Genomic DNA, 25,637 nt, shown 5'->3' with positions numbered 1-25,637 from the left:
CTTGACTTGACTCTCGAGTTATTTAATAACTGCGGGCATGTGTGTGCGTGTGTGAAAAAGGTAGAGAGCAAAACTGACACACACACACACAAACAGTGGGGGCACAGAGATTCTGCAGAGTAGATACAGAAGTGGGGAAAATATGCATTTTTTTCACAAACTGATCAACAGAGAGCTTCAGACCTGATTAATGCAATAACAATGTTTCATGTTAAAAAGCAGTGTTTCTCCAACAGACACAGGATGTCAGGAGGAGCCAACCAGAGATTGGCCTTTTGATGCTGCTATGGCATTGCTAATGTCATTAGGCCTACAATAAAATGGGATGTATACAGAGCGTTGCTCCTCTTCCATTTGGGTTTCTCACACTGGTTTTTACCATCATGAAGGACCCACCCACTCAGCAAAGGAACTGTTTGTTTCCCTCCTCTCCGCTGCAGCACCAATCGAAGGGGGTGGTGTGTGGGTGCGGTGAGTACAGTAGTTTTGAGAAAAAGGCAGTGAGCAAAATTGCAGAGCGCAAAGAAGAATGTTCAGGGTCTGCAGACATAAGGCAAAAAGACGGTTTCAACAGAAGGTTTGTGCACTGACTTAGTCTTTTTTCCTTGTTGTGTGACACTGATCAAACCATATATGAAAAAATGTGCTCAGATAAAATTGTATTGTACTAAAGTAAATAAATTATGTAACAGTTACTGTATTGTTTCTTCCTTTACTCCTCTGCAAAAACCAATTCATAATAACTTTAGAAGGAAAATGTGGAAAGAACAATGAAAGAAAATGTGAATGCATGTTTAGAGGACATCAGAGGCACATTTTAAATCATGTTATACCAGTGACTTTTATGATGTTGCTTATCCATCTATCGATTACCTACAGATAATATTACAATCACTTCATTATATATATATATATATTTACCCTCTGATGCCTGTTTAAAAGACTAAAAGCAGCTATTTGTTTTACATAACTTTTTTTTTTTTTAAACATGTAAAACATTAATTGGATGAATCAGATTTTTTTATTTCCTTATCTGAATTGTCCCTAAAGAATCCATATTGGTCGGGCTCCACTGTAGTTTCGACTGGCATCTTCAGGCTTCCTCAGAGGTGCCTGATGTTGCTGTGACCGGCCCGGTCAATCCGTGAAATTCACCTGGCCGATCAGGCCCCTTGCTGTCTGATTTTTTCTGAGGAGGGAGTCCTAGGTGTGGGACATCATGAGGTGGGACCTGCCCGGTGGGTGGATGTAATGGATTCACCGGGCTGGTCACGCCCTCACCAAGAGACAGGTGATAAGGACACGTCTCAGCAACAGCAAGTGACACTTCTGAGGAAGACTGAAGAGCAAGCCGAAACACGTCAGGTAAGTTTGTTTAACTGATATGGTTTGCTGAAAAGAAAACTAGATATTATCAATTGAAAAAGATAAGATAAACTTGCTTGAACTTAGGTTCAAAGCTTTCAAAGCTGGCACAATTAAAAAGAAAGAGGTCTAAAAACCTTTTTTTTTTTAAAAAAAACAAGAATGTAGTTGAGGTCCAAAGGTTGAAACATGGGGATGTGGGCCGGTGTTTAGCTCAGTTCTGCCCTACAACGCATTTTTGTCAAAAATGAGATTTTGACATTTTTGGGACTTTAAAGGTCTGCTACATCATGTGGATAAATATCTTGACTCAACGTTATCTTATTTGGGATATATTTGCGGGTGGCTTTCACGGTAACTCCCAAAAACTGCGGTAGAGTTACTTATTTCTCTCTGTGTATAGAACTACCCAAAGCTGTGGGGAAACAACGCGAGAACACAGTAACATGAGTTACCCTTTTCTTCCTGTGTATAGAATGTTCAACGCGCCCTACTGTACAACAGGCTACTACCATTTTAGAACCAATGGGAGTTACCCCTTTCTTGCGTTGTATGGCCAGCTTATATTTTGCCTCAATGCACAAACAGACAGGGGTAACTGAAATAAGGGTAAAATGTTAAGTTTGAGTTAAATATTTTTACACAGCTAGACTACTACTTGCAAAAGCAAGGATTTGACCAATTTTCAGAATCCTAAATTCAATACAGTTGACTGGACAACAAAAATACTTTAAACTCATTTTTCTCAGAACTGCACTCTGAGGAGTTACCACTTTCTTCCGTTGTAGGGCAGAGTTGGTAGAGCTCCCGCCCCATGTGTTGAGGCTATAGTCCTCACTGCAGGCGACCCCGGTTCGAATCCCGCATTGAGTGGCCCTATCCTGCCATGACAAGGCCTGTAGTATTATCAAAGATGGCGCCCTCTGGGAGACGCTACAGGCACAGAAATGGTGCACCTCCAGGCTAAATTAGTTTCTATTTGTCAGTCAAACAGGAATGTAACTCCTACCCCCATTTCCTCTTCCTGTCCAACAACATGGCAATCTTAAAGCCACAGGCTGTGCAATAACTGCTGCTATGCATAAGTGCAATGAGCTCTATGCACTTACACATACAATTTTGTTGCATGTTTAACATACAATTACAACAAAGGCATTCTGAGGTGAGGCCCAGAATTAGGGGAGGCAGCATTATAGTATGTGTTTCTGCACTCTGAGAACATGTGCAAAAATAATAATGAAATAATAACAGTGAAAATGAGTCTGACCATTTAAAGAACACAAACTAAATAAAAACTACAATGACTACAAAACTAATACAATTTAACCCTCAAACTCCAATTAGCCATACTGTCATTTTTTTCTTCTTGTAGACTGTAGCCACAAATGACCATGGCTGAGTACAAGCTAGAGGTGACAACTGGTGATGAGCAATATGCAGGAACATGGGATCACATATATGTCACTTTATTTGGAAATGAAGGACAGAGTAAGCGAACTGAGTTGGACAACTTTGGCCCTGATTTCAAAAAAGGAACAGTAAGTTGAACTATGTATTTTGATTATATTTTGAGTTAAACTCCTATACAGTATACTACCAAGTAACATAATGCACATTTTAAAACTGTACTATATTATGTTTTTGAATTTATTTTACCTTTTAAGTTTACCACTTAACATACAAACTTAACTGTATATATATATATATATATATATATATATATATATATATATATATATATATATATATATATATATATATATATATATATATATATCATCCCTAACTTCCAGACAGGAACCTACACAGTAAAGACCAGTTCGTCCCTGGGGAAACTTCTGCTGGTCAAGGTGGAGAAAGATCCCTTTTTCGTTCTCTCAGAGGATGAGTGGTACTGCTCCAAAATAGTGGTGACGACTCCAGAGGGAGATGTTGTTATCTTCCCCTGTTACAGATGGATCTCCAGGGGAGAGGTGGTGGAGCTCAGGGGAGGGAGAGGTCTGCTTCAAATTCCCCAGATCAAAAATCATAGATAATTCACATTTATATTTTTGTATTTATGTTGTTTTAGCTTCTTAATAGTTGCAAATAAATTTGCCTGCTGTTACGTTCTGATCACCTTTCAGCCATGAAGGTCTTTGAGGAGGATCATCCCCTGTTGACTGACCACAGGGAAAAACAGCTGACACTTAAAAAAAGCGTGTACCAGTAGGTTTGCTGTAGCGCATGAACCCACAGCTGCAATTATGGTTGTCACAGAGTCTCATATGGAGGCATTTCACTCTCTGTATTTATGCTCATTTGTTTTTAAAGATGGAAGACCCTGGGTGAAGGACTACCCCACATCATCAACTTCAGTAAAATATCAGAGTTTCCAAATGAAATCCGTTTCTCTAAATCCAAATCAAGTGAAGTACTTTACTCAAAAATGATAACGTGCGTCCTTCAATTCTAATTGACACAATTGTGTTCCATGATGCACATGTTGTCTTTATTATCACACTTTTACCCTGTCTTTCTCAGTGGGTTTGAACTCAAGCTTAAGGGGCTGCTCGGATCTACGGAAAATTGGGAAAACATTGAGGACATGAAAAAGATCTTCTGGTTCAAAAAGACAACAATGTCAGGTGAGTTACTGTACATTTTCGGTTTTTCAGTTCCGCTGCTTAATACACAATTGCTATGTCACTGTTATGGTAATCAGGGTCACTGATAAGGGATCTAACAATCCAAACAGAAATGGACCAGCACACACTAGAGGAACTATGCAGCATTTGAAGCTTTAACTATGCTACATTTTTACTTTAATTTAACATCTTTGGAATAATTGTGATGGTTTAATAAATGGCTTATCTTGTTATGAGGGAGAATGGAGGCTCTCTGCCCTCCACGTGTGTGTCACTTATTGCGTCTCTTGGCTGAAAACCAACCTTGCAAGATTGGAGCCACCGCCCCAGTGTCCCAACTCTCGTCTCTGCTCACCATGACACAAACGTTCCCCATCACCCGTAATATCTTGTTTATGTCAACTACACAACTATGTCGTATTATCGTATATGATATATGACGTTATCTACTGCTCTATTGATTGATTTCTCGCCATGCACATGGCCAGGAGGAGGGTTAGCAAAACAGCGGAAAAGCGACCGGACTTACATAGTTCCTCTTGTAAAGATGTTCCAGAATACATTTCATTTGTTCAAGTTACTTCTTAATAATATTGTTGTACATGGAAAGGTCTACAGCCTTGAATTTATTTTTTTGATTTTTTCATTTGAAAAATCCTTTAAATTAAGAACTATTTCCAGATTGTTTGTGCTTATACAGTGTTGATATTTGAGATGGAATGCAGTCAGAGCATTCACAATTTAATCTGTCAAAATAAGTCAACAATGTTGAATCTACAATCATGTTTTTAGATCATATTTGCAAATGGCTTCTCTTCCAGAGTATGTGGCAGAGCACTGGAAGGAAGACGACTTCTTTGGATATCAGTTCCTGAATGGAATCAACCCCAATATGATCGAGAAATGCTCAGAGCTTCCCCCAAACTTTCCAGTCACTGAGGAGATGGTGAAGCCGTTTCTAGCAGAAGACAGCTCTCTGCAGAAGGAAATGGAGGTATGAAAGCAGAGCGGCTTTAATTGGCTGATAAGAGTCAGTTTGTTCATTTAAAGCAGAAGTAAGCGATATATTTGTGTTAATATAAGTCTTAAATAGTTATATCTTCCGACAGCAATCACTTACATAGAGTGTTTGGACCGAAACACGGGTCTGTCAGTCACTCTGCTCTGCTCTGAGCCGAGGAGAAAACATTTATCGTATCCTACAGTTTTTATCCAATGAGGAGAGAGAACGGCATGAAGGGCTGTGTGTGCAGCCAAGGGATGCGCCTGAATGTGGTGACGTAGGGACGAGGACTGTATATGGTGCGTTCAAGGCAGCCCGTAACTCGTGTTTTTCCGACCTGTGAAGTCGTACCAGTTCGATCTGGTGCGAGTTCACGGGTCGGAGGTTACGAGTGGCCGTTATAGTGACTTTCACAGGTAAAACAGGTCGGAAAAACACGAGTGGGTTGCCTGGAACACTACAAAATCGTAAGTTGTGACTTGAAGCTGTAATTTACAGTTTCAAAAGTCTGCCTGGAACGCAGCATTAGCCAAAACGACCAGATCGCTTACTTCTGCTTTAATGTCTTTACTTAAATCACAGTGGATTCCTGAACCCTGTTCTCTTGATTTACAACACATATGTGCCACCTCTTGATGCCTTCAAAATGTTTTTCTTCTATCTTTGGTTAACATTACAGAAAGGCAACATTTTCTTCTACGACCAAAAGAAGATGGATGGAATACCTACAAGAGTCTCCAATGGAGAACAGCTGCATGTTACAGCTGGTCTCTGCTTGTTCTACTTGAACGCGGAAAAAGAACTGATGCCAATTGCCATACAGGTATTTCACTGATACAGTGGATCAGTGACAGTATTTACTGTATGGTTTCAAATTCAGCACAATCACTGATACGCTAGTTACATAACAGTACAATCCACAGGGCATTAGTATGTTTTAGAATCTACTTTACTGAAATACAAATTTATGTGGATGCTTTTCATATCACATTTCAGCTGCGTCAACAACCCTCTGAGGACAATCCCATCTTTCTGCCCAGTGACTCAGAGACAGACTGGCTGCTGGCCAAGATGTTCATCAAGAATGCAGATGTCATGGATCATGAAGCAGTCCATCACCTCTTGAGGACTCACTTTCTGGCCGAGGTCTTTACTATAGCCACTCTTCGCTGCTTCCCTGTGATTCATCCCCTATACAAGGTATAACTAATTATCTGACTTTTACTGATTGATTTTTCACAACATTTTATGTCTGATATAGAGTTCATAGTGAAGAGGAGACAGGGAATGACCACTGACCCTTGACTGTAACTTCCATAGATAATTCCCAACTATCGAACTTTCAGTTTCGGTTAATACTAAAATCTCATATTTTAATATTTCAAACTAAGAGAAATGCATTATGTAGAATTGTAGAAAAGACAACCAATTATATAGGAAAACAACAAGACTTCACTTGCTTTGGATTAATTGAATGTCAAACCACAGAACAAGATTCTTTAGAGTTGATGGGAAACATGCAAAACCTGCTGCATGTTGGAACTTGTATTCATATACATTCAAAGTACAGACCCAGCACAAGACTTCACCTTTTTCTGACTTTGTCCTTTATAAGATTCAGGGGATACTGTATGTCAGGGCTATTCAATTGGCGGCCCGCGGGCCACATCCGGCCCCGAACCAATGTCCGAGTGGCCCGACTCGTGGTTGACCCATAAAAATAAAACAAAACAAAAACAGAGGGGAACACGTTTTGCGAGAACTCAAAATCCCTACTGTAGGTCAGACAGTGAATGCACCACTCGACGCAGCCTAGCAACACGCAACCCACCCACCACCCAGTCAGTGCGTTGTTTTGAAAGTTACCGGTAGAACCGAGGCTTGGTCGGTCAGCTGCTCTCCAGAAACGCCGTGTCGGGCCACAGCCGCTCGTCACGGAGCGGGAGGCTTCACCGCGGCGGACGTCCGGACGGCCGAGGCCGAGGCTGCCCTCCGTGGTCCCGTGGTGCGCAGCGCTACAGGTCAGCGAGAGAAAGTCTCCCCGTCCGCCCGGGACCGACGGACCTCACACTCCCCACCGGGCCGCTGTGGCACGACACGGTGTTTCTGGAGAGCAGCTGGCCGATCCTCAGCCCTCCCATCAGCCAACAATAAACCGTGGCGGCTGGTTAATACTCCACCAGTCTCTGTCACACACGAGCACTGTCCACGCAGTGACAGCACGCCACGCTCCGCTGTCCTTTTTTTTTTTTTCTTTTGAGGGAATGAAGTAACCAATAATTTAATTTCAACGCAACTACGTAGCCTGCTTGCAATGGAATCAGAACAGTAACTTGACTGGGTCTGGGAAAGCTACTTTTCAAAGGAATAATCCGTAATCAAATACTTTCCCAGAGTAATTTGCCCCTAAATAATTTGCTCATTGTTTTTCACCAATCAAAATATGTTAGAGAAGAAATCTGTGTTCATTTTTAGGCCTAATTTTAAGACTATAGGCTACATTTAGTTATTTACATAACATCCTGCTGTAAACCTCAGTGGAAACTCAGAGGACAGTAGGCCCCAGGAAACTTTTATTTCCTAAAAAAAAAACCTCAAAGCACAACTACATCTTGACTTATTCCCTTTTGTTTAGTAAGTTGTTTAGTAGCTAATGCTGGGTTTTAAAAATGCCCCTCATTTGTAATAACCTCCTCCTTATTGACCGCTGAAAATGTCCGGCCCAGCTTATGGTCTCGGTTTTAAAATCTGGCCCCACTGAATTTGTAATTGAATAGCCCTGCTGTATGTTATTCTGTTATCTCATCCCCACACTATGGTATATCCTACACACACACACACACACACACACACACACACACACACACACACACACACACACACACACACACACACACACACACACACACACACACACACACACACAGGGTACTTGGCATTTACATTAAGATTCTCTCTTCACTGAGCCACTGAAGTTTACTGACGTCACTCACTTTCTTGATGTTACTGTCACTTGTTCATTTCTAAGTCATTTTGGATAGAAGCGTCTGCCAAATAACTGAATGAAATTGTGAATATAAACATCATTATTTTGGTCTGTACAGCTGTTGATTGCCCACCTACGGGGCACTCTGGACATAAATATGTCAGGCCGTGATACTATTTTTGGACCTGATGGGATCATAAATAAGGTAAGATTCTTAAACACACACCTCTAACCCTAACCCTAATTTTTTCAATGTAGTTTCCGGGTTTGATTTTACTTAAAGAAACTTTTCTGATGGCTTTTGTCTCTGCATTTCTGATTATCAGAGTTCACTGGGGCATAAGGGGCTGGATGAACTCATGAGAAGAGGTCACTCTGAAACAACCTACAGCTCCCTCTGTCTGCCAGAGAACATCACTGCACGAGGACTGGAGTCAATTCCCAACTACTACTACAGAGATGATGGACTTAAGTTGTGGAACATCATCAACAGGTAACTTATAATTCCAGAAAAACTATTATGCAAATGTAATTATATACAATTCAAAATCACATTGTTTCATGTTTACAAGCTTCGTGAGGGCAATGGTGGAGCACTACTATCCCTCAGATAATGAAGTCCGTAAGGACACTGAGCTGCAGGACTGGGTCAGTGAGATATTCACCAAAGGCTTTTTGGGAAAGAAAGCTTCAGGTATTTAGCCACATTCTAGCGCAATCTGTTAATACAACCTGAATATATAGTGGCCTAATAGCATAATGCAATGTTTCACACAGGTTTTCCAGAATCCTTCAATACAGTGGAGGAGGTGATCAGATTCATCACCATGGTGATCTTCACAGTGTCAGGTCAACATGCTGCTGTCAATAATGGACAGGTGAGGCAGAGTAAATAGTTAGGAAGATGCATTAATAATACGGAACAGATCTATGAACTCTCAGATCTACAAACTGCTTCCATTACAATTGTGTGTCTTAAAATGTTTTCCATATTTTTTTAATATTTAATTCAGTTGATGAAATTAGATTTTAATTTATGTTGCCACCACCCGACAATACAAAACAGAATATAAATGTAAATAAAAAATTTGAATCTTTTTCCATAATTTAGTTTGACTACCACTGGATACCCAATGGCTCACTCCTGCTGCATAAAGCTCCTCCGACCACGAAGGGACAGTCAAACATGGAGTCAGTTTTGACGATCCTCCCAAATGTTGGAGAAACTGTCGGCTTTGCAGCGATGGCTCGGGTGCTGGCAGAAAAATATAATAATGCTGTAAGTTTGTTGTTTACAAATAGTATGTACAAGATATTGTACAGTCATTATGGCATATCCATGCTGCCTTTGTGTACCACAAAATAATGTAAATCTACTTTTATGTCTTTGTATATTTCACTTTCTCAGGTTTTCTTGGGTTGCTACCCTGAGGAGCGATTCACTGAATCTGCACCTAAGCAGATGATCAAGGATTTCCAAGCAGAGCTGTCCAACCTCAGTAAAGAAATTGCAAAAAGGAACGCAAAGCTTAAAGTGCCATACACATACCTGGACCCTGCTGAGATTGAGAACAGTATAAATATTTGAGAAAGACTGAGGCAGTAACACTGTGCTATCTGATTGTATCCATAACACCTGCATTGCATGCTGGGAGGTGTGTTATGATTTGTATTTGACTGTAGGTACAATAGCTGAGATGATACAGTTAGTTGGCCTAGTGGGGCAAGGGGACTAGATTTAAGTTGGATCATGATGGTCTTTTTTGAGGCAACTTGTAGACTTATTGTTTGTTGAGCAGAAACATAAATGATTACAACAAGCTTATATCAAACATTGGGTAAAGTTTTCTGCATTATTAGTGTCCTACTTTTCCTTGATTTTGTTGCTTTAGACGTTTACAAATGCAGGACACACTTTCTTATACTATATTTCTTCTAGGTTTTGTGCTTTAAAATTATTTGGATCACAACTTTGGGTTTTCCCCTTTGTGGCTATTTTGTCCAATAGAACTTCAGGAATGCTGAAGGTAAAGATGAATTAGATTACGGTGTAAGCGCATGCAAACACACACTTAACAAAAAACGTAAAAATCAATGGTATTATTCATTTTTTTGTGTCAAGGCTGAAATTATAACTTGTATATGACTGTGCAGGGGGCACTAGAGTGCTTACCATGAAGGCTGATTTCCTGTCACTATAGAAAAAAGGCAATTAAATGCATGACAAAAAATAAATAAACTTTAAAAAAAAAGTAACTGGAAAACTTGTTCATTTATCGTTGATGAGTTATCATTGTGCTATATTGTAATCCTTGTCTAATCCTGGGTTGGACAAACCCTATGGTGATTCTTACAAAGACTAAAGAGGACTAGTGGGGAGGGTTTGAAGTGTGGGTGGACTGGGTACCTATAATGTTTGTAATCACTTGAATGATGCAGCTACCCTATTTTTGTGAACACTTTTATTTTCAATATACGCTGGTTGCTTTAAAGGAAAATCAATAAAAATTGTTGAAATTAAAAGTAACTAGGAAAAAAATGACTGTGTTCTTTGGAAATGCATGACTTTGTAATGTAACCTCTCTAAATCCAGTGTTGAGAAATGATGTGCACAGTCCCCAATAGTATTAATTGATCCTGGGCTGAAATACTGTAGGGATGAGGTCAGGAAACACACTGCACATGTTAGCAGTCTATTACAGATGTAGGCCTACAATATTTGGACTGTGGGAGAAACTAGGGGACCCAGAGAGAACACACGCAAGCACAGGGACAGCATGCAAACTCCACTCAGAAGAGTGTAAGATGCCTGCTTTCTGTAATAATGAAAACACCCAAATGAATTCGGCTGCACTGACATCTGCTGCAGTCCACACTTGGATATGAGCTTTTATTTGCGGCAGAGTGAGACCTCTTTTATTTCCTTCCCATCTTTGCTGCAAACTACATCGGTCAAAACAAGACCGGGGCTTATTTTTAGACAACACTACACAGTGCATCGGCCACATGGTACCACGCGCCTTAATGCAGGTTACAACAGCCCAAGCTCGACGTATTGAACGACTAAGGACACATAAGGATATTTAGCAAAGGCTGCGACGATGTTATTCAGATTCGGTGTCATTCTCACTCCGGACTCTTCCGATGTTGAGGTCTTTATTTTGGGGTCGCGTGCTGAAATGGGCCAGTGGGACCCGAGCAGAGCGGTTCAGATGAAAGCCTCACACAAGCTTCTGTCACCGCGCGAACCGAATCTGTGGATCGGCGACGTGCAGCTGTCAGAGCCGTTCAAAGACACACTGTGGTTCAAGTTCATCAAAAGAGTCAGTGGCTCTTATGTCTGGGAAGGTACTGAGGGTTTCGCTTCCAAAAAATGTCGAACAGATGTAATGTAATTCCCGTTAAAGGTGACGTTTTCTGGCAAAAAAAAAGACGAAAACAACTCCGCCATGTTGGGCTCAGCTCATGCTGTGTAATGTATCCACACCGCCAGAGGATGGCGGTAAAGTAACACTAGTAATTTACCAATGTGCTCACTGGCTCATCGACTTGGATACTTTGCTTTTATCAGTGGTGATTTTTTAGTAGAAGTTTCCAATCCACTTTGTAAGATTATTACATTCCACCCTTTGTAATATATAATATTGTTACAGTACTGTACTCAAAATTATACAAACATATATATCAGTAAAATAACTTTTACTGGCAGAAACTGTTTTTTTTTAGTAAATAATAATATAATACCTCAAACTTTTGTTGTTTTCCTGAAAAATGTAGGTGTACTGTGACTATATTTATTCAGGAGAGACATGTTTAAATACATATCTAGTAGTAGTCTGTGTCCTAAATAATGGGAAATTAGTCATTTACCTGCACAAAGGTCTTCTTTCTCTTCAGGTAGCGGTCCAACCCATGACAGGTGGTGTACATACGATGAGAGGAACGTCGTGGACGGAGTCTACTGCCACCCGATTGGTCACTGGATAGAGGAAACAGGACACACAGATGAGATGAAACACACCACCAACTTTTACTTTGGTGTGGCTGGCGAAAAGGCCATACATTTTTCCAGGTAACACAACTAAATCCTTTGTTGCATGATGTTGGGTTGAAATGTTATATTTGTATAGATTTTATACAGAAAGAAAACAATGTCACAGTTTAAAAATTCACTCAGTAATGAAGACAAAGTCCCAATGCCTCCTTGTAGCCTGTTAGAAATGTTGACAAAGATCCAAGGAATTGTGATACTTGTTGCACCTTTTCTGCCTTTGTGACATACAATCTGATTTGTGCACCAAATTCAATAATCCCAAAAATGTATGAAGTCTTCTGTGGTCAGGATCATACGAAGGAGTATTAGGGCCAACCAAAAAAAAAAAAAAAAGCCAGCCAAAAAAAAAAAAAATCGGGGAAAAGGGGGAAAAAGCAGGCAAAAAAAAAAATCGGCCCAAGAAAAAAAAAAAATCAGCCAAAAAAAAAAAAATCCAGCACCAAAAAAAAAAAAAAACCAGGCGAAAAAAAAAAATCCAGCACAAAAAAAAAAAAAACCAGGCAAAAAAAAAAAAATCCAGCACAAAAAAAAAAAAAAAATGCAGAGGCTTGACCACGTACCACAACAAAGCGACAAGCGACTGACTGCTCTATGACAGCAGCAGAGTGACAGACAGGCTGCCAAACTCTGCAGCGCCATAAAAGTGAACAATAAAGCCGATTAACTTTGACTCAATGCCGGAGTATGACAATGAAAACAAGAAAACTTAAGCGGTAGGCCAGAATCGACCAACCCCTGCTGCTAATGTACAGCAATCAGCAATGCATGTTCTTCATTGCTGTCCCCCATATCTATGGCTGCCCCCCACACAAACAAACACACACAATCATTCATAAGTTACATAGAGACGTTATATGAGCTAACGTTTAGCGTGACTAAACGTGAACTGGAGACACCTCCGTGACTAGACCACCGTGATCCAGGTCTCTGCCTCTTAGTATTTACAAATACAAATACTATACAGGATAGGCCTATCTCCTCTCCTCCTCTCCTGTAGTATTTGTAGTATTTACAAATACTACTACAAGAGCCTGTCTGTCACTCTGCTGCTGTCATGGAGCAGTCAGTCGCTTGTCGCTTTGTTGTGGTACGTGGTCAAGCCTCTGCATTTTTTTTTTTTTTTCGCCTGGTTTTTTTTTTTTTTTGTGCTGGATTTTTTTTTTTTGCCTGGTTTTTTTTTTTTTTTTTGGTGCTGGATTTTTTTTTTTGTGCCAGATTTTTTTTCTTTTTGGCTGATTTTTTTTTTCTTGGGCCGATTTTTTTTTTTTTGCCTGCTTTTTCCCCTTTTCCCCGATTTTTTTTTTTTTGGCTGGCTTTTTTTTTTTTTTTTGGTTGGCCCTAATACTCCTTCGTAGGATCAAGCTCCTCTTCTCCTCTCTTTCTTTCAGTTTCCAAACATAACCAGTTTCCTTTCATAAGACTTCATAGACAGTATACTCTCAGTGCAAGCTTAAATTCTACTTTGTCCTGATATTCAACCCATTACAAAAATGCTCCTGCTGTACTTCAGTGACCTGCAAACCTGTGGTACTACTTTTTTTCCCCTGAAAGCTGCAGTGCAGACAAAGCTTCAGTCACCCTGTTATGTCTGTCGAGTCCTTTGTTTTTTAACCTTGTTCTCTACCATTCAGTTATAATCGCCATCTGTCACTTTGACAATGATTGTTCTTTAGAAAAGTAGACTGCTAACAGTTGTATTATTACCTCCTCAACCTTGTTGATGATCTTTGTTGAAAGGAGAGGTCGTTCATTTTTATTTTCACGGCATACAATAACTGGCTCATTTTGCCTGAGTCATAAATACTAAGTCAATTCTAATCTACATATCTATAACTCTGTCCTGTGGATGAGAATATTTTAGAATGAGATGCTTACGGTAAATTTTCATTGGCTTTGAATGAGTTGCATTATTTTACGTTTTCATAATCATTCTCTAGTTAAAATAGTGATAAACTAATGTGGACTATGTTCACCTTTTGTACAAACATTCATGGGGGCGACTCCAACTGACTTTGGTGTTGGCAGACTTTTCCCTGAGAGCCACCATGAGAATGACAATTTGTGGGTTTTAGGAAAATGCATAGACAACTACCAAGGACATGACTGTGATAACTTTATGTGGTACAGAGATCCATGGTGCCCAGAGGATGAATGTCTGTCTTTGGTCAGTCATCCAAGTGGGATTAAAAAAAACCGCAGTCCACCATAGTGTTTCACAGTTTAATGCACTGTTGCACTACCCTCTGATGTACCTGCCTCTCAGATCATAATCACACATCTGTGACACAACTTTTTGGTTTTTCAAGTTCAGGCAATGTTGAAGGGTGATCAGGAGAGAAAGAAGGACTTAGAGGGCTAAATATAATTAGCTAAACCTCTGGAATTAGGTGCCAATAAAAGGTTATTTTTTGGAGGATGCATGTTCATATTTAAATGAAATCTGTTTATTGCAAACACAAAGAGGTTATCAAATAACCACAAACTCAACATCCACTATGCACTCAAATCAACTCACCTATGTATGTCTCAGTTTTGTAGGGCACATACATTACAGTCAAAAGTTTGGACACACCCTCTCATTCAAGGGTATTTGTATTACTTTCTGCATTGTAGACTGATACTGATACTGAAGACATCAAAACTATGAAGGAACACATGGAATTATGTAGTAAACACAAAAGTGTTAATTAAAACAAGTGTTATCTGTCAGATGGTTTGGAATGAGTTGGACCGCAGAGTGAAGGCAAAACAGCTGACAAGTGTTCAGCACCTCTGGGAACTCCTGTTGAAAAACAAAAAGAGTGGTCAAAGCTGTCATCAAAGCAAAAGATGGCCATTTCAAAAAAATGTAAAACATATTTAGCTTTGTTTAACACTTTTTTGTTCACTACGAAATTCATTATGTGTCCCCTTCATTGTTCTGATGTCTTCAGTATCAATCTACACAAAAAGCAGTCAGCACAGAACTTGCATAGTGAGTAATCTTGGCCAGTGCCATCAGGTTTTAATTTGTGCCGGAGGACCTTACAAGGCTTATGTCAAGGACCTGTGTTCAGTAGGAGGCATTGTGCCCTTGTATCTTGCCTATTAATAGCTTTTTAAATTGTTCTCCCGGACCTTGCATCCGTGTAGACCCAAATATGATTCACACTCACCTCTGTAGTAAATCATTACATGATTCAAACGAAACTTGAGTGTACTTTCAGCCAGTGCCTCGTCTCTAATAAGTAAAAGACTGTTGAACTGAACAAGTGGGGTGTTTCAACCTGTTGAGATGTTTGTATTTCAGTTCTAATCAACTTTTTTTTTTAAATCATCGTGGAATAATCATGTATTGTTTGGTTAATTATGTTGTGGTATGAAAAGCCAATGAAGAACAATGCAACCATCAAGTGGTGTTAATATTGGTTATATTAAAAAAGAATTCTATAATGAGAGAGATCATATGAAAAAAAAAATAGTATGACTTGTGGAGTTAATTATTTAATGATCGTTACCATTTTTATATTGATACTGAGTGTTAAGTTTCACATCAGCAAGTATGTGGGGGTTGTGGGTTCCCCAGGGTGCATGTGATGTCAGTTTCATCATTAGTGGTGTATGTATCCTACAATTTTTGTATCCTTAGGGATCGCACTGGTCTGCGTTGCCATAACTATAAGAGCACAAGACTGTGCATGTGCTCTTCTCAAGGGACTCAAAGCAGAATGTATGGTATAACAAAAAGTACGCCTACAAATCCATACTATCCACACTTGTCCATGTGCACATTTGCATGGGAGCATAATCATGGCCTGAAAAAGAGTTATTTTACCTACAACAAAGCCATTTCTGTGTTAAAAAGAGGTTATTTGGTAACAAAGTCAAGACCAGAGACTTTCACTGCAGTGCCACTCTGGAACATCAGAGATTAACAGCGTCCTTTCTTCCTTGCATGTGTCACCTCCTCTGGTTGTTGACTTTATGCATGCTAATGAGCAATAAACGGAGCCACCCTCAGACCACAGTGTTCACAAACTAAATTAGAGGGATACAGGATCACTGCTATGAGGAAGAGAGGGAGGATAAAAGGATAAAAGACATGGGGAGAGATGAAACCTTTTGATTATTAGTGACCTACAAAGCGTCACTCTGATCTTAAAACACCTCATCTTTATTACCTTATCTAAAATGTTAAATTGTCCAGATCTCACAACAAAACAATCACACACTGTAAAAATAAGGACTGAAACATCAGTAAGTAATGCATCCCTTAATGCCCCCAGGGTGCTGTCACGTGTTTGGCTGGGCAGCTGTCCGCGACAGGTAGAACATGTGACGGTCAAGATGAAGCATGATCTGGGCATTACTGCAGTGATGAACTTCCAGACAGAGTGGGATGTGGTCAACAACTCTTACGGCTGCAGGCGCAACACTGGGGAGTCCATGACCCCGGAAACCATGATGCATTTGTACAAAGACTGTGGCCTGGTGTATGTGTGGATACCCACACCCGACATGAGCACAGAAGGTAAGAGGAACTTTGTGGAATAACGTAATGAGATTGAGAGTGAGAGAGATGGAGCAGACAGTTTTGAGTTAAGGTTAGGGTTAGTCAATGTATTCCTCAAAGACACTCTGGCAGGGTATGTGTTTAAAGCTTTAAAGTTATTCATTATGCATTGCTTCACTGTGCTGTGTTTTCTTTTTTACTTTAGAAAGCTAAATGAAGGTTACATTAAAATATTCCAAAGGTCAGTAAAATTGGTGAGGATGAACGCTTTTACTAATCGTAACAAGAGTGAGAGGAACACAAGAAATACACCTGAAAAGGATCTGTGATGAAATAATAGCCAACTAAAATCATAAATAACCTTCTAAGGTCTTTCTTTGCCAGGATGTCAGGGATGAATCTTCAAATCACAGTATCACACACAATGGGTTAGTCACAAAATTAGTGCTCCTCGTCTTCGTAGGTGAATTTAAGCAAAGACAAAAAATCTGAATTACTCAAGTTGTGTGATTCACATTTTATGAACAAGTCCCTGGAAGCATTTTCTGAGCACAGTGCGCTTCTTCATAACTAACAGCTCATTGCTGACAGTATTGTATTTTGCTCTGGAGTCCAGAACCTGCACAATAACTGTGATAAATGCACTTTTTAAGTATTCATGGGTATGCCTTGAGGCAAATGACTGCCGACAGTTATTTGCAGCACTATATATTACACGTTTCTTCTCCAAGGTCGCAAAGTCGTAAATACCCAAGTCAGTTCAAACAGATCAGAGCACGTTAATGGATAAGTCTTGTGCTATTCTATTTTTCCTAATGTCAACAAATCCAACTGAAAGATGAAAATTAACAATATATAGTTTCATGAGATTCATTATGTCAATCCCTCTCCTTTTAAATGTATTGTGTGTTATTCTCTCCTTATCCAGGTCGTATCCGGATGCTTCCTCAGGCTGTATTCTTGCTTCATGGTCTCTTGGAGAACGGCCACACCGTCTATGTTCACTGTAACGCTGGAGTAGGCAGGTCGACGGCCGCTGTGTGTGGCCTGCTCATGTACATCCTCGGGTGGAGCATGAGGAAGGTACAGTACTTTGTTGCAGCCAGGAGGCCCGTAGTATATATAGATGAAGAGGCTCTAATCCAGGCTCAGGCTGACTTCATCCAGAAGTTCGGACAGCTGCGACCATCCATCTGTTACCCGGAGATATGAGGGTTGACTGTCTTAATACTGAGGTCTTCAAATTTGAGGAAGAAGTTTACAGTTATGGAAAACTCCACTGGACTGGACTGGACCTTTGGAAGTAATAAAGATTAATGATTTTGTGTGAGGAAATAAATACATTTGTATGCATGAAAGCTGCCGGAAGGTGAAATAACCTGTAGCAAAAAAAAATTAACTTCAATTAATTTAATGTATGTAAATGATCCACTTGGTTGATTCTGAAGTATCTGGAGAGACTTCTCCTGGCTGCCAGCGAAGATGTTAAAAGCAATTAATCCTGCTGTGACGTGTTTGCTTTTAACTGCAGGAATTATTCTCTGCCATTTAACACATATAGTCACAAATTATGCAGCTGGCGTCATCTGAGGACACTATTAGTAGTAGTTTTCAGTAAATGCCTGCAGGGGTGTTTGGGTAGACATTTTCTTTAAAGCTCTTTTTGTAATCATTAATTAATTGAGTTGACATTTTGAGGAGGAAACTTTCAGCTGACGTGTTGAACAGCAACGAGTGAGAGGGAGGCAGGTCAAAGATTTGGAGGAATATAAACTCCATTTCTCCTTTCACTGTTGATTTTGTATGACTGGGTGTCATTTAAGAGAATCCCCCTGTTCTATTACGGAGTGAAAATTATTCTTTTTTTTTTGGAGAGACGTCTTAATGCTGCGTGAAAATGGCTTGCAAAAAGCAACAAATTTCCAAAATGATAATGCCCTTCCATCTCTGTCAGACAGGTTGTCTGCTCCCAGACATCCAAGAATACCGCTCCGCCCCATCTCCCTCAAAGAGCTTGATAGCATTTCATCTTTATTTATTTATCCGGCGAATGTTATTCCAACCAATCTCCTACATAACAAAAACAACATCCCTGCCAGACCATTTAATGCATACATAATGAGACATTATTGGAATACTGTTTGCTGTCAGTTTTGAACTTCTGCCGAGGCTCTTGCTGAGAATCTATTGCATTATTAAGATACAGTGTCTTTGTCACCTGTGCCTGATTTAAGAAAGTCCGTGGATAAGCATCTTCTCCTGAAGCACTAGTCTTATAACCTGCCATTACATTTATATAAGTCCCTGCAGAATCCAGATTTTTCAGAGGGAGTCAGTGGGGATAGGTTGGTTTGAGCTGTGCATATGTGCTGCACGAAGCAAATTATCATGAATCTGACGTGCTAAAAACTGAATATTAAATAATGGCTGTGTTTTTATTAAGAAGCAGTGTGTTTACAAGTCTGAAAAAAATTGTAGCTGTCTATACCTCACCGCATGCTGTGATTTGTCACTAATTTAATGCAAATGTAATTGGTAAACATGTCACATTCGTTCCACTGGGTCATTATCAGTGTATGTTCCCAGGTATTTGTAGTCCGGGATCTGTCAATCAACACCAGTTCCCCTTGATCTATTCAGATAAGATAGGCATTACAGAGTACTCACAGAAGTAATTTCTGCACCAGATAATTGTTTTATAAGGAGCAGAAGAAATTCCACAAACAAATTTCATTTCATCCAGAATGTGCAACAAGAATTTAGTACAGACATGCTGTATGTTGTGTCTACTGTTCTGGCATGCAATGTCCCTGTAGCCATCAACTTGAATTTATTCCCTCCACTATCCCGTTTACACACATTCATTTTGCTGATTTAAAGCATCACAGACCTATTCTTTAAATTTGCTGTTGCAGTGTAACTTCCCTTCATCACCTAATGGAGCCATTAACTGAGACAGACTATTTCCTTTTTTAAAAAAATAAAAAATAAACTTTTAATAACCTTCTAACAGTGTAAATCACAGGGGCTTTGCGGTGATAACATAATACTGGCAGAACCAGAAAAATACCTGCTGTCATTCATGTGCTGAGGTGATGGTTATAAGCAAAGGCATTTTTAGTGTCCTCACGTCTTCTAAATTAGACAGCCTTAGATCTTTGCTGCACTTTCAAGGGGAACTATGCAAGTCGTTCACTTTTTCGCTGCTTTGGTTGCTTTTTTTCTCTACGGGGCTCCTCCTACAGGTTCAAAGTGCGTTTTTACACTGTCGTACAGTCACTCAAAAAAACTCAGTGCCAACCCTCCTCCCCGGCCATGTGCAATCCGTGGAATGAGGTGGGTAACGTTAACAAAAGATTATTGGGTAACACTTTACTTGAAGGTATCGTCATAAGAGTGACATGACACTGTCATAAGACTGACATGACACAGTCATGAACGTGTCATAAACATTACGTCACTGTCATAACGTTGTCATTAAGTGTCATTCGGTATTTCTTGGGTTAGGTTTAGGGTTAAGCGAATGACACTTAATGTCAATGTTATGACATTGACATAATGTTTATGACACGTTCATGACAGTGTTATGTCACTCTTATGACCTTCAAGTAAAGTGTTACCGATTATTGATTACTGGCCGTGTTTGTGTCGTAGTGCCGTAAAGCAGTGCATGTTTGTCATTTAACCATCACAACTAACTACTCTGAAACTGTTTAATACAGTTGCAAATCTTGCCTCTTGTATTTTAACGGGCAGAAATGCTGCAGCATTTTTTATTATTTCTCATGACATTTCAGTGTCTGTTTCAGTTTGCGAATTCAAATAAGTACAAGTTTGTGATAGTGACACAGCACAGAGACAACATCCAAGAAGAAAACAAAATACCAGAGCTGTGCCCAGAATTTACTGCCAAACAGCATCAACAGAGTGTCTGAAATGGCAAATCTCGCCAGCTGCAACCATTGTGTCCCATTACTGTTAGCAGTATAAATAATACCCATGAGTGTATCCGAGATGGCAAGTACCCCTGACAGCCCTGGCATCCTGTGTAGGGATACTATAGACTGTAGGCTGAGCCACTTATCTTTCACATTAACTTGAGACATGCCACTAAAACAAGTGAGTCCACATCATTAGGACTGAGTATTACAAACATTAAGAGTTTATTTTGGATTTTCATTATGTAACTATTTCATCATGAACAGGTGGTGCTCCACAACCTCTCTATGTCACAGTCTCTGCATCTGCAGCAGACACACATGCACTATGCTGCCGCACACCCCTACCTAAAGTACAAGTATACAACACAAGTTCAAATGAGGACAATAGAGTGTATCTGCCTGCATTCAGCGATTATTATTTCATATTCTATGGCTAAATAATTCTCAGCCACTGCCTCATTTCATCCAACGGCTTGGTATCAAAGCACTTTTCGGTAACAACCTAGAAATTCAGTCCACATCTCGCAAAGGCTCATTAAATGTCCCTCTGCTTTATTTTGCATATCTGTGAGATGGATGAGCAGAACCATTCAAAGTCAGCAAAGCGCACTACTCACACAAAGACATTATTTGTTTACTCTCTGTATTAGAAATTATTATCTCAACTCAGTTAGTCTATTTAAATTTGGTGAGTGAATAGTCCAACAGGCCCAAAGTCTTCCAAGATGCATGATGCTTTGAGCACAAACTCTGCCCTTTGAAACACTTACCATTCATCTTCCATACAGCTCTATTAGCTTGACCAGTCTGCACTAGGAATTCATTCATCATAAAGAGGTAAAGCTTTTTCACCTCTGCAGACAATCCCACAAGTCACACATACAAAGAGCCGCAAATGATTTATATGCATCACATCAATCTGGGCACCCTTGTCCAATTTACTTAATAGATTCCAAGTCCAGCCATATCATTTGCATGGCCCAGGCTCACTATGTGCTTAAGAAAAGTCCAGCAATGAAGACATTGCTCTCGACTTTGCTCCCGGGCAGAGCTCCAGTCATCCTGTCAGATATTGACTGGGGAGTACTGACTATAGCTCCAGATTTATAAACCTATTCTACCATGTATGTTTCAGTAGCTTGCACCAGCAGCCCATCTTGTCGGACGACAGGTTTATCAATGCAGTCAAGCACATTTGACTATGAGGCATTCAGTGCAATTTGAACAGGCATGAGTAATGTCACACAGTTGGAACTACAGTAAAAATGTCAGATCCGGGAGGCTGCAGTGTTACATTGCTGAATAATGAATACATTTGAGATTGCAAGATGTACACTCACTGCAAGAGGCTGGATAGCATTTTCTAATGTCTGTGCCAAGCCAAAATATAACATATTCCTCCAGACAAACAACCACACTTGATAGATATGAAGTCTGTGCAGGCTCTGACAGATGTAGGGACATTCATTTTGAATCTTTTTTTTTTCACTCTGACTTCTAGCCAACACTCATCTACCAACTCTTAAGCGTTAGCCACATATAAAAAGGTTGTCTGTGTGTCTGTAACACATTGAAAATACCAACACACAGGGGTTTAAGTTGACTGGAACTGTCTGTGTTGTCTAACCATAGATTGATTGGCTGATTGACTGATTTGGTTATTTAAAGCAGATATCAGTGGAATGTTTTTGTTAATATAAGTCCTAAATAGTCCTATTTTCCGTCAGCAATCACTTACATGAAGTATTTCAGCCTAAACACGAGTCTCTCCGTCACTCTGCTCTGCTGTAACCCGAGGAGAAAATTTTCCTTGTGGGATACAAGTGTTATCCAATGAGGAGAGAGAACGGCATGAAGGGCTGTGTGTGCAGCCAAGGGATGCGCGTGAATGTGGTGACGTAGCACGAGGACCAATTGATGCCTGACAAGGGCGGGGGCTGCTAACTCATGGTGCGTTCAAAGAAACTCGTACTTTGTGTTTTTCCTTCCTGTGAAGTCATACCAGTTCGATCTGGTACGAGTTCACGGGTCGGAAGTTACGAGTGGCCGTTATAGGGAACTTTCACAGACAACAGGATGGTAAAAACAAGAGCTACGGGTTACCTGGAACGCTACCAAGTCGTAGTTGTGACTTGAAGCTGTAACTTACGGTTTCAAAAGCCTGCCTTGAACGCAGCATTAGCCGAAACGGCCGTGAAGCTGATATCTGCTTTAAGTGTCATGCACATTACTGTGCCCAGCCCACATGAGCTTGCAAGACACTGAATAATATAAATACAGACATTCAAAGATGGATAAAAAGTCTTCTCATAAGTGTATCCAAAGACTTGTGCAATGAAAATTTCAGCATTTATAGGCAAAATATACAAAACAATCAAAGTAAGTATAGTCTTAAGGGGGTTACTGTCCTTTCTTTTCAATAAATCTGGCAAGGACATATCTCCTTGAAAATTCAACTCAACATATCACATTCAGATATCTAAAATAAGTCAGGATTCTTCGATTTTGAACTTTTTCAAACGAGACAGACACATACACACACAACAGAAACTGCTCCTGAAAGATCACCACATCACCGATCCTCTTAGCTTCATTGTTGCAGAGGAAGCAGTATTCCACTTATCCAGGAACTCAGCTAAAGCTCTATGTCATAAATGCATGAGGTTATTAGAAAGATCAGCTCAGTTCAGGTCAGATCAGATCAGTGATTAAAAAAAGAGCAGAGTAGCAGAACGGCTTCTTGACCGCTGCGGAGAAATGCACCCCGGCATGAACCGCAACAGAGCGTCATCAAACTCAGAATAAAACTGTGTTGGCCTACAGTACCTCAGTCATCAGTGAAGCAGACAGGTTTCTATTCCTGAACAAAAACTCAGTAGAGAAGCTATTGCCATGCTGTGGGGTTAGTCTGGTGCACACTGTAAAATGTTAAGACTCGCGGCCGACAATAACTGTTCAGATGGTGCTGATGTCACAGGATATTTTAAAAGCTCAACTGATAACATTAATAGGTCAAAATACTGATCGCCAGTTAACGGTTAATTATGAACAACCCGAGGCAGAAGTGAAGTCTGGAGAATGGTCAGCATTTTCCAACAGCTTTTGCTTTTTGCAAAATGCTGACCATCCTCCAAACTTCACTCCCACTTCCCTCTACTAAAGCAGTTTAGAAGAATGCTGTTAGGATCAAACAGTCATTCTGATGAACCAAAGATAAAGTGAGGTTTATCGGAGTGTCAAGCAAGCAACTTAATTTTATCAGTGTGGTCCACACTGATTTCATGATGTGGTAATAGCAAGGTTCAAAAAGGTTCAGTCCTTTATGACAGTGGTTCCCAACCTGGGGGGCGGGACCCAAAGTTTTCAATGGTAAAAAATATGGGTCCCTTAAGAAAAAGGTTGGGAACCACTGCTTTATGATATACTATCAAATATCTTGCTCTTTTCCATCAACTTGCAAACACTGTGCCGTTAAAGTAGCCGGGTAGTTTCACTTATGTTAATATGAGGTGATTATAGAGTCAAGGACAGGGAGCCATCAGCATCCACCAGAGCCCAATGGAGGGATTGTCTGAGCAGACAACATCTGTGAAGCTGGTCCACTGGCCAATTGAACTTTAATGTATTATTTACAGCCAGTCATTCCCCACGGAGTTGGTGGCAGGAACCCACTGATATTCAATAATATCCAGCCTTTGTCTCTGAGGGGCCATAACAATGACTGAGCTGATATATGCAGACTCGACATTTCTCATGCAGACCGTGTGAATACAATCTGAAAATTGTTTGTTGCCGCAACACATAAACTATGCATCCTATTAATTTTCTAATCACTTGGTGGGCTATTCTTTGTTATTCTTCTTTATTCTGGGTGCATTTTCCTTTTATCAGGAACACTACTGAGATTTTAGTGTAGGTTAAAGTTGCTACCCTATCCACCGTGCTATCTTTCTTCTTAAAAAAAACAAAAAAAAAAAACAGATACATTATACTATAAATCTCTCCTTAGAAAATTTCAAAAACCTCACAGGATTGGTCAAGAGATCATAAATATATTAGTGTTTGGGGTTTGTACTTCTAAGTGAAGGGCAAAAGTTGTTTTTATTTATCTTGCTGATTCTAAATCATATTACATTTGGATTTTATATTCCTATCTTGTGTTTGTTAGATTGTAAATTTGTTTAAAAATAATAAGCTTTTTAGATTTCAACTGCCGCAGCTGAGTGCTCTCCTCAAGATCTCTAGAAAGTTCTGCATGGATGAACTATGGATGTATTTAAAATTCCTGTTTGAGTGATTGGAAGGTAGCTTATCTATATCTAGAAGCTTTGGCTGATAAATGTGCGCTGTGAGCCTTAGTGTGTGAGTTTTGACAAGACTAATCTCTGTCACGCAAAGATCGCTTATGCTCTCATTACATGCATGTCTGGAGTTATTTAAATTAATGACACCAGACTGTTGTTCACTGTTGGTGGACTCCAAAGAGATTTTTAATTTCAAGACACAACTCAACGCATTATAGATGGATTGTTGGTGGATTGTAATGATTGCCTCAATTTACAACAATCAAGCACTGCACTCAATTTAAACACATTACTGTTCATCACAGAGAAAAGAAGAGTGGTGGGCAAAGGAAAATGAGAAATAGATGAAGTAAGTCATTTGCTTTGACAAGTCCCCACCACAGTCAGTCACTGTGCAACTGTACTGACTGGCTTCCTGTAAAATCCATTTCTTGCTGTCAATACCTCTGTTGTTCCCTCCATCTTCTACATTGCCACTGCCATTGATCAGTGTCAGCACGACAGATTCTGATATGAACAAAGGAGCGGGATACATAGCTGCTGTGCCGTAGTGAACACTGTGAGTAATTGTGTGTCACTGGAAAAAAAAAACTTGGCAGTGTAAGGGTAGTGCACAAGCCCTGATGAAAATACTGGTGTCTTTATATCTACTGTCATGAAATGTTACTACGATGTATCAAATTCTGCAGGTCTATATAGATAGGATGCAATTCATCATGCTCACTGCAAACTGACAACACCTCAGAGACAGACACTTGGTTCAGTGACCTTGGACTTGGTTAATAGAGATATATCCCAATCAATAAATTCCATCTGTTACCTGGAGCTCTGCTCTGGGTCTATGCACACACTTGTGACTGGACTC

General features: G+C 40.0%; 2 protein-coding genes across 3 annotated transcripts; both read left to right on the top strand.

Moving 5' to 3' along the window:
- Window positions 1-2,756: 2,756 nt before the first annotated feature.
- Window positions 2,757-9,794, top strand: LOC311007255 (hydroperoxide isomerase ALOXE3-like; the record flags this gene model as incomplete). Its single annotated transcript, XM_084000372.1, has 14 exons — window positions 2,757-2,903; window positions 3,159-3,363; window positions 3,492-3,573; window positions 3,679-3,801; window positions 3,889-3,992; window positions 4,814-4,986; window positions 5,675-5,818; window positions 5,992-6,195; window positions 8,100-8,186; window positions 8,308-8,474; window positions 8,554-8,675; window positions 8,759-8,859; window positions 9,093-9,260; window positions 9,390-9,794. The coding sequence occupies 14 exons, from the start codon at window positions 2,757-2,759 to the stop codon at window positions 9,567-9,569; spliced, it is 2,007 nt and encodes a 668-aa protein (XP_083856498.1). The 3' UTR covers window positions 9,570-9,794.
- A 1,162-nt stretch (window positions 9,795-10,956) lies between these two features.
- epm2a (EPM2A glucan phosphatase, laforin) lies at window positions 10,957-19,884 on the top strand. 2 transcript variants are annotated; one of them, XM_084001126.1, is made up of 4 exons: window positions 10,957-11,329; window positions 11,879-12,053; window positions 16,301-16,545; window positions 17,456-19,884. In XM_084001126.1, exons 1-4 carry the CDS (start codon window positions 11,083-11,085, stop codon window positions 17,737-17,739), a joined length of 951 nt encoding a protein of 316 aa, XP_083857252.1. In that variant the 5' UTR covers window positions 10,957-11,082; the 3' UTR covers window positions 17,740-19,884. The 2 variants fall into 2 exon arrangements, with proteins under 2 accessions (XP_083857252.1, XP_083857253.1); XM_084001127.1 differs by having other exon boundaries at window positions 10,974-10,990.
- The last annotated feature ends 5,753 nt before the right edge of the window (window positions 19,885-25,637 follow it).

The sequence above is a fragment of the Trachurus trachurus genome, assembly GCF_905171665.1.
Source record: "Trachurus trachurus genome assembly, chromosome: 24".
NCBI lineage: Eukaryota > Metazoa > Chordata > Actinopteri > Carangiformes > Carangidae > Trachurus > Trachurus trachurus.
This window is presented reverse-complemented; position numbering and strand designations above follow the sequence as displayed.

Excerpts from the sequence above, each read along its gene's own strand:
- epm2a (XM_084001126.1), top strand. The coding sequence starts at position 11,083 with ATGTTATTCAGATTCGGTGTCATTCTCACTCCGGACTCTTCCGATGTT. Across the intron at positions 11,330-11,878 it reads TGGCTCTTATGTCTGGGAAG|GTAGCGGTCCAACCCATGAC; the intron begins GTACTGAGGGTT and ends CTTTCTCTTCAG. Across the intron at positions 16,546-17,455 it reads ACCCGACATGAGCACAGAAG|GTCGTATCCGGATGCTTCCT; the intron begins GTAAGAGGAACT and ends CTCCTTATCCAG.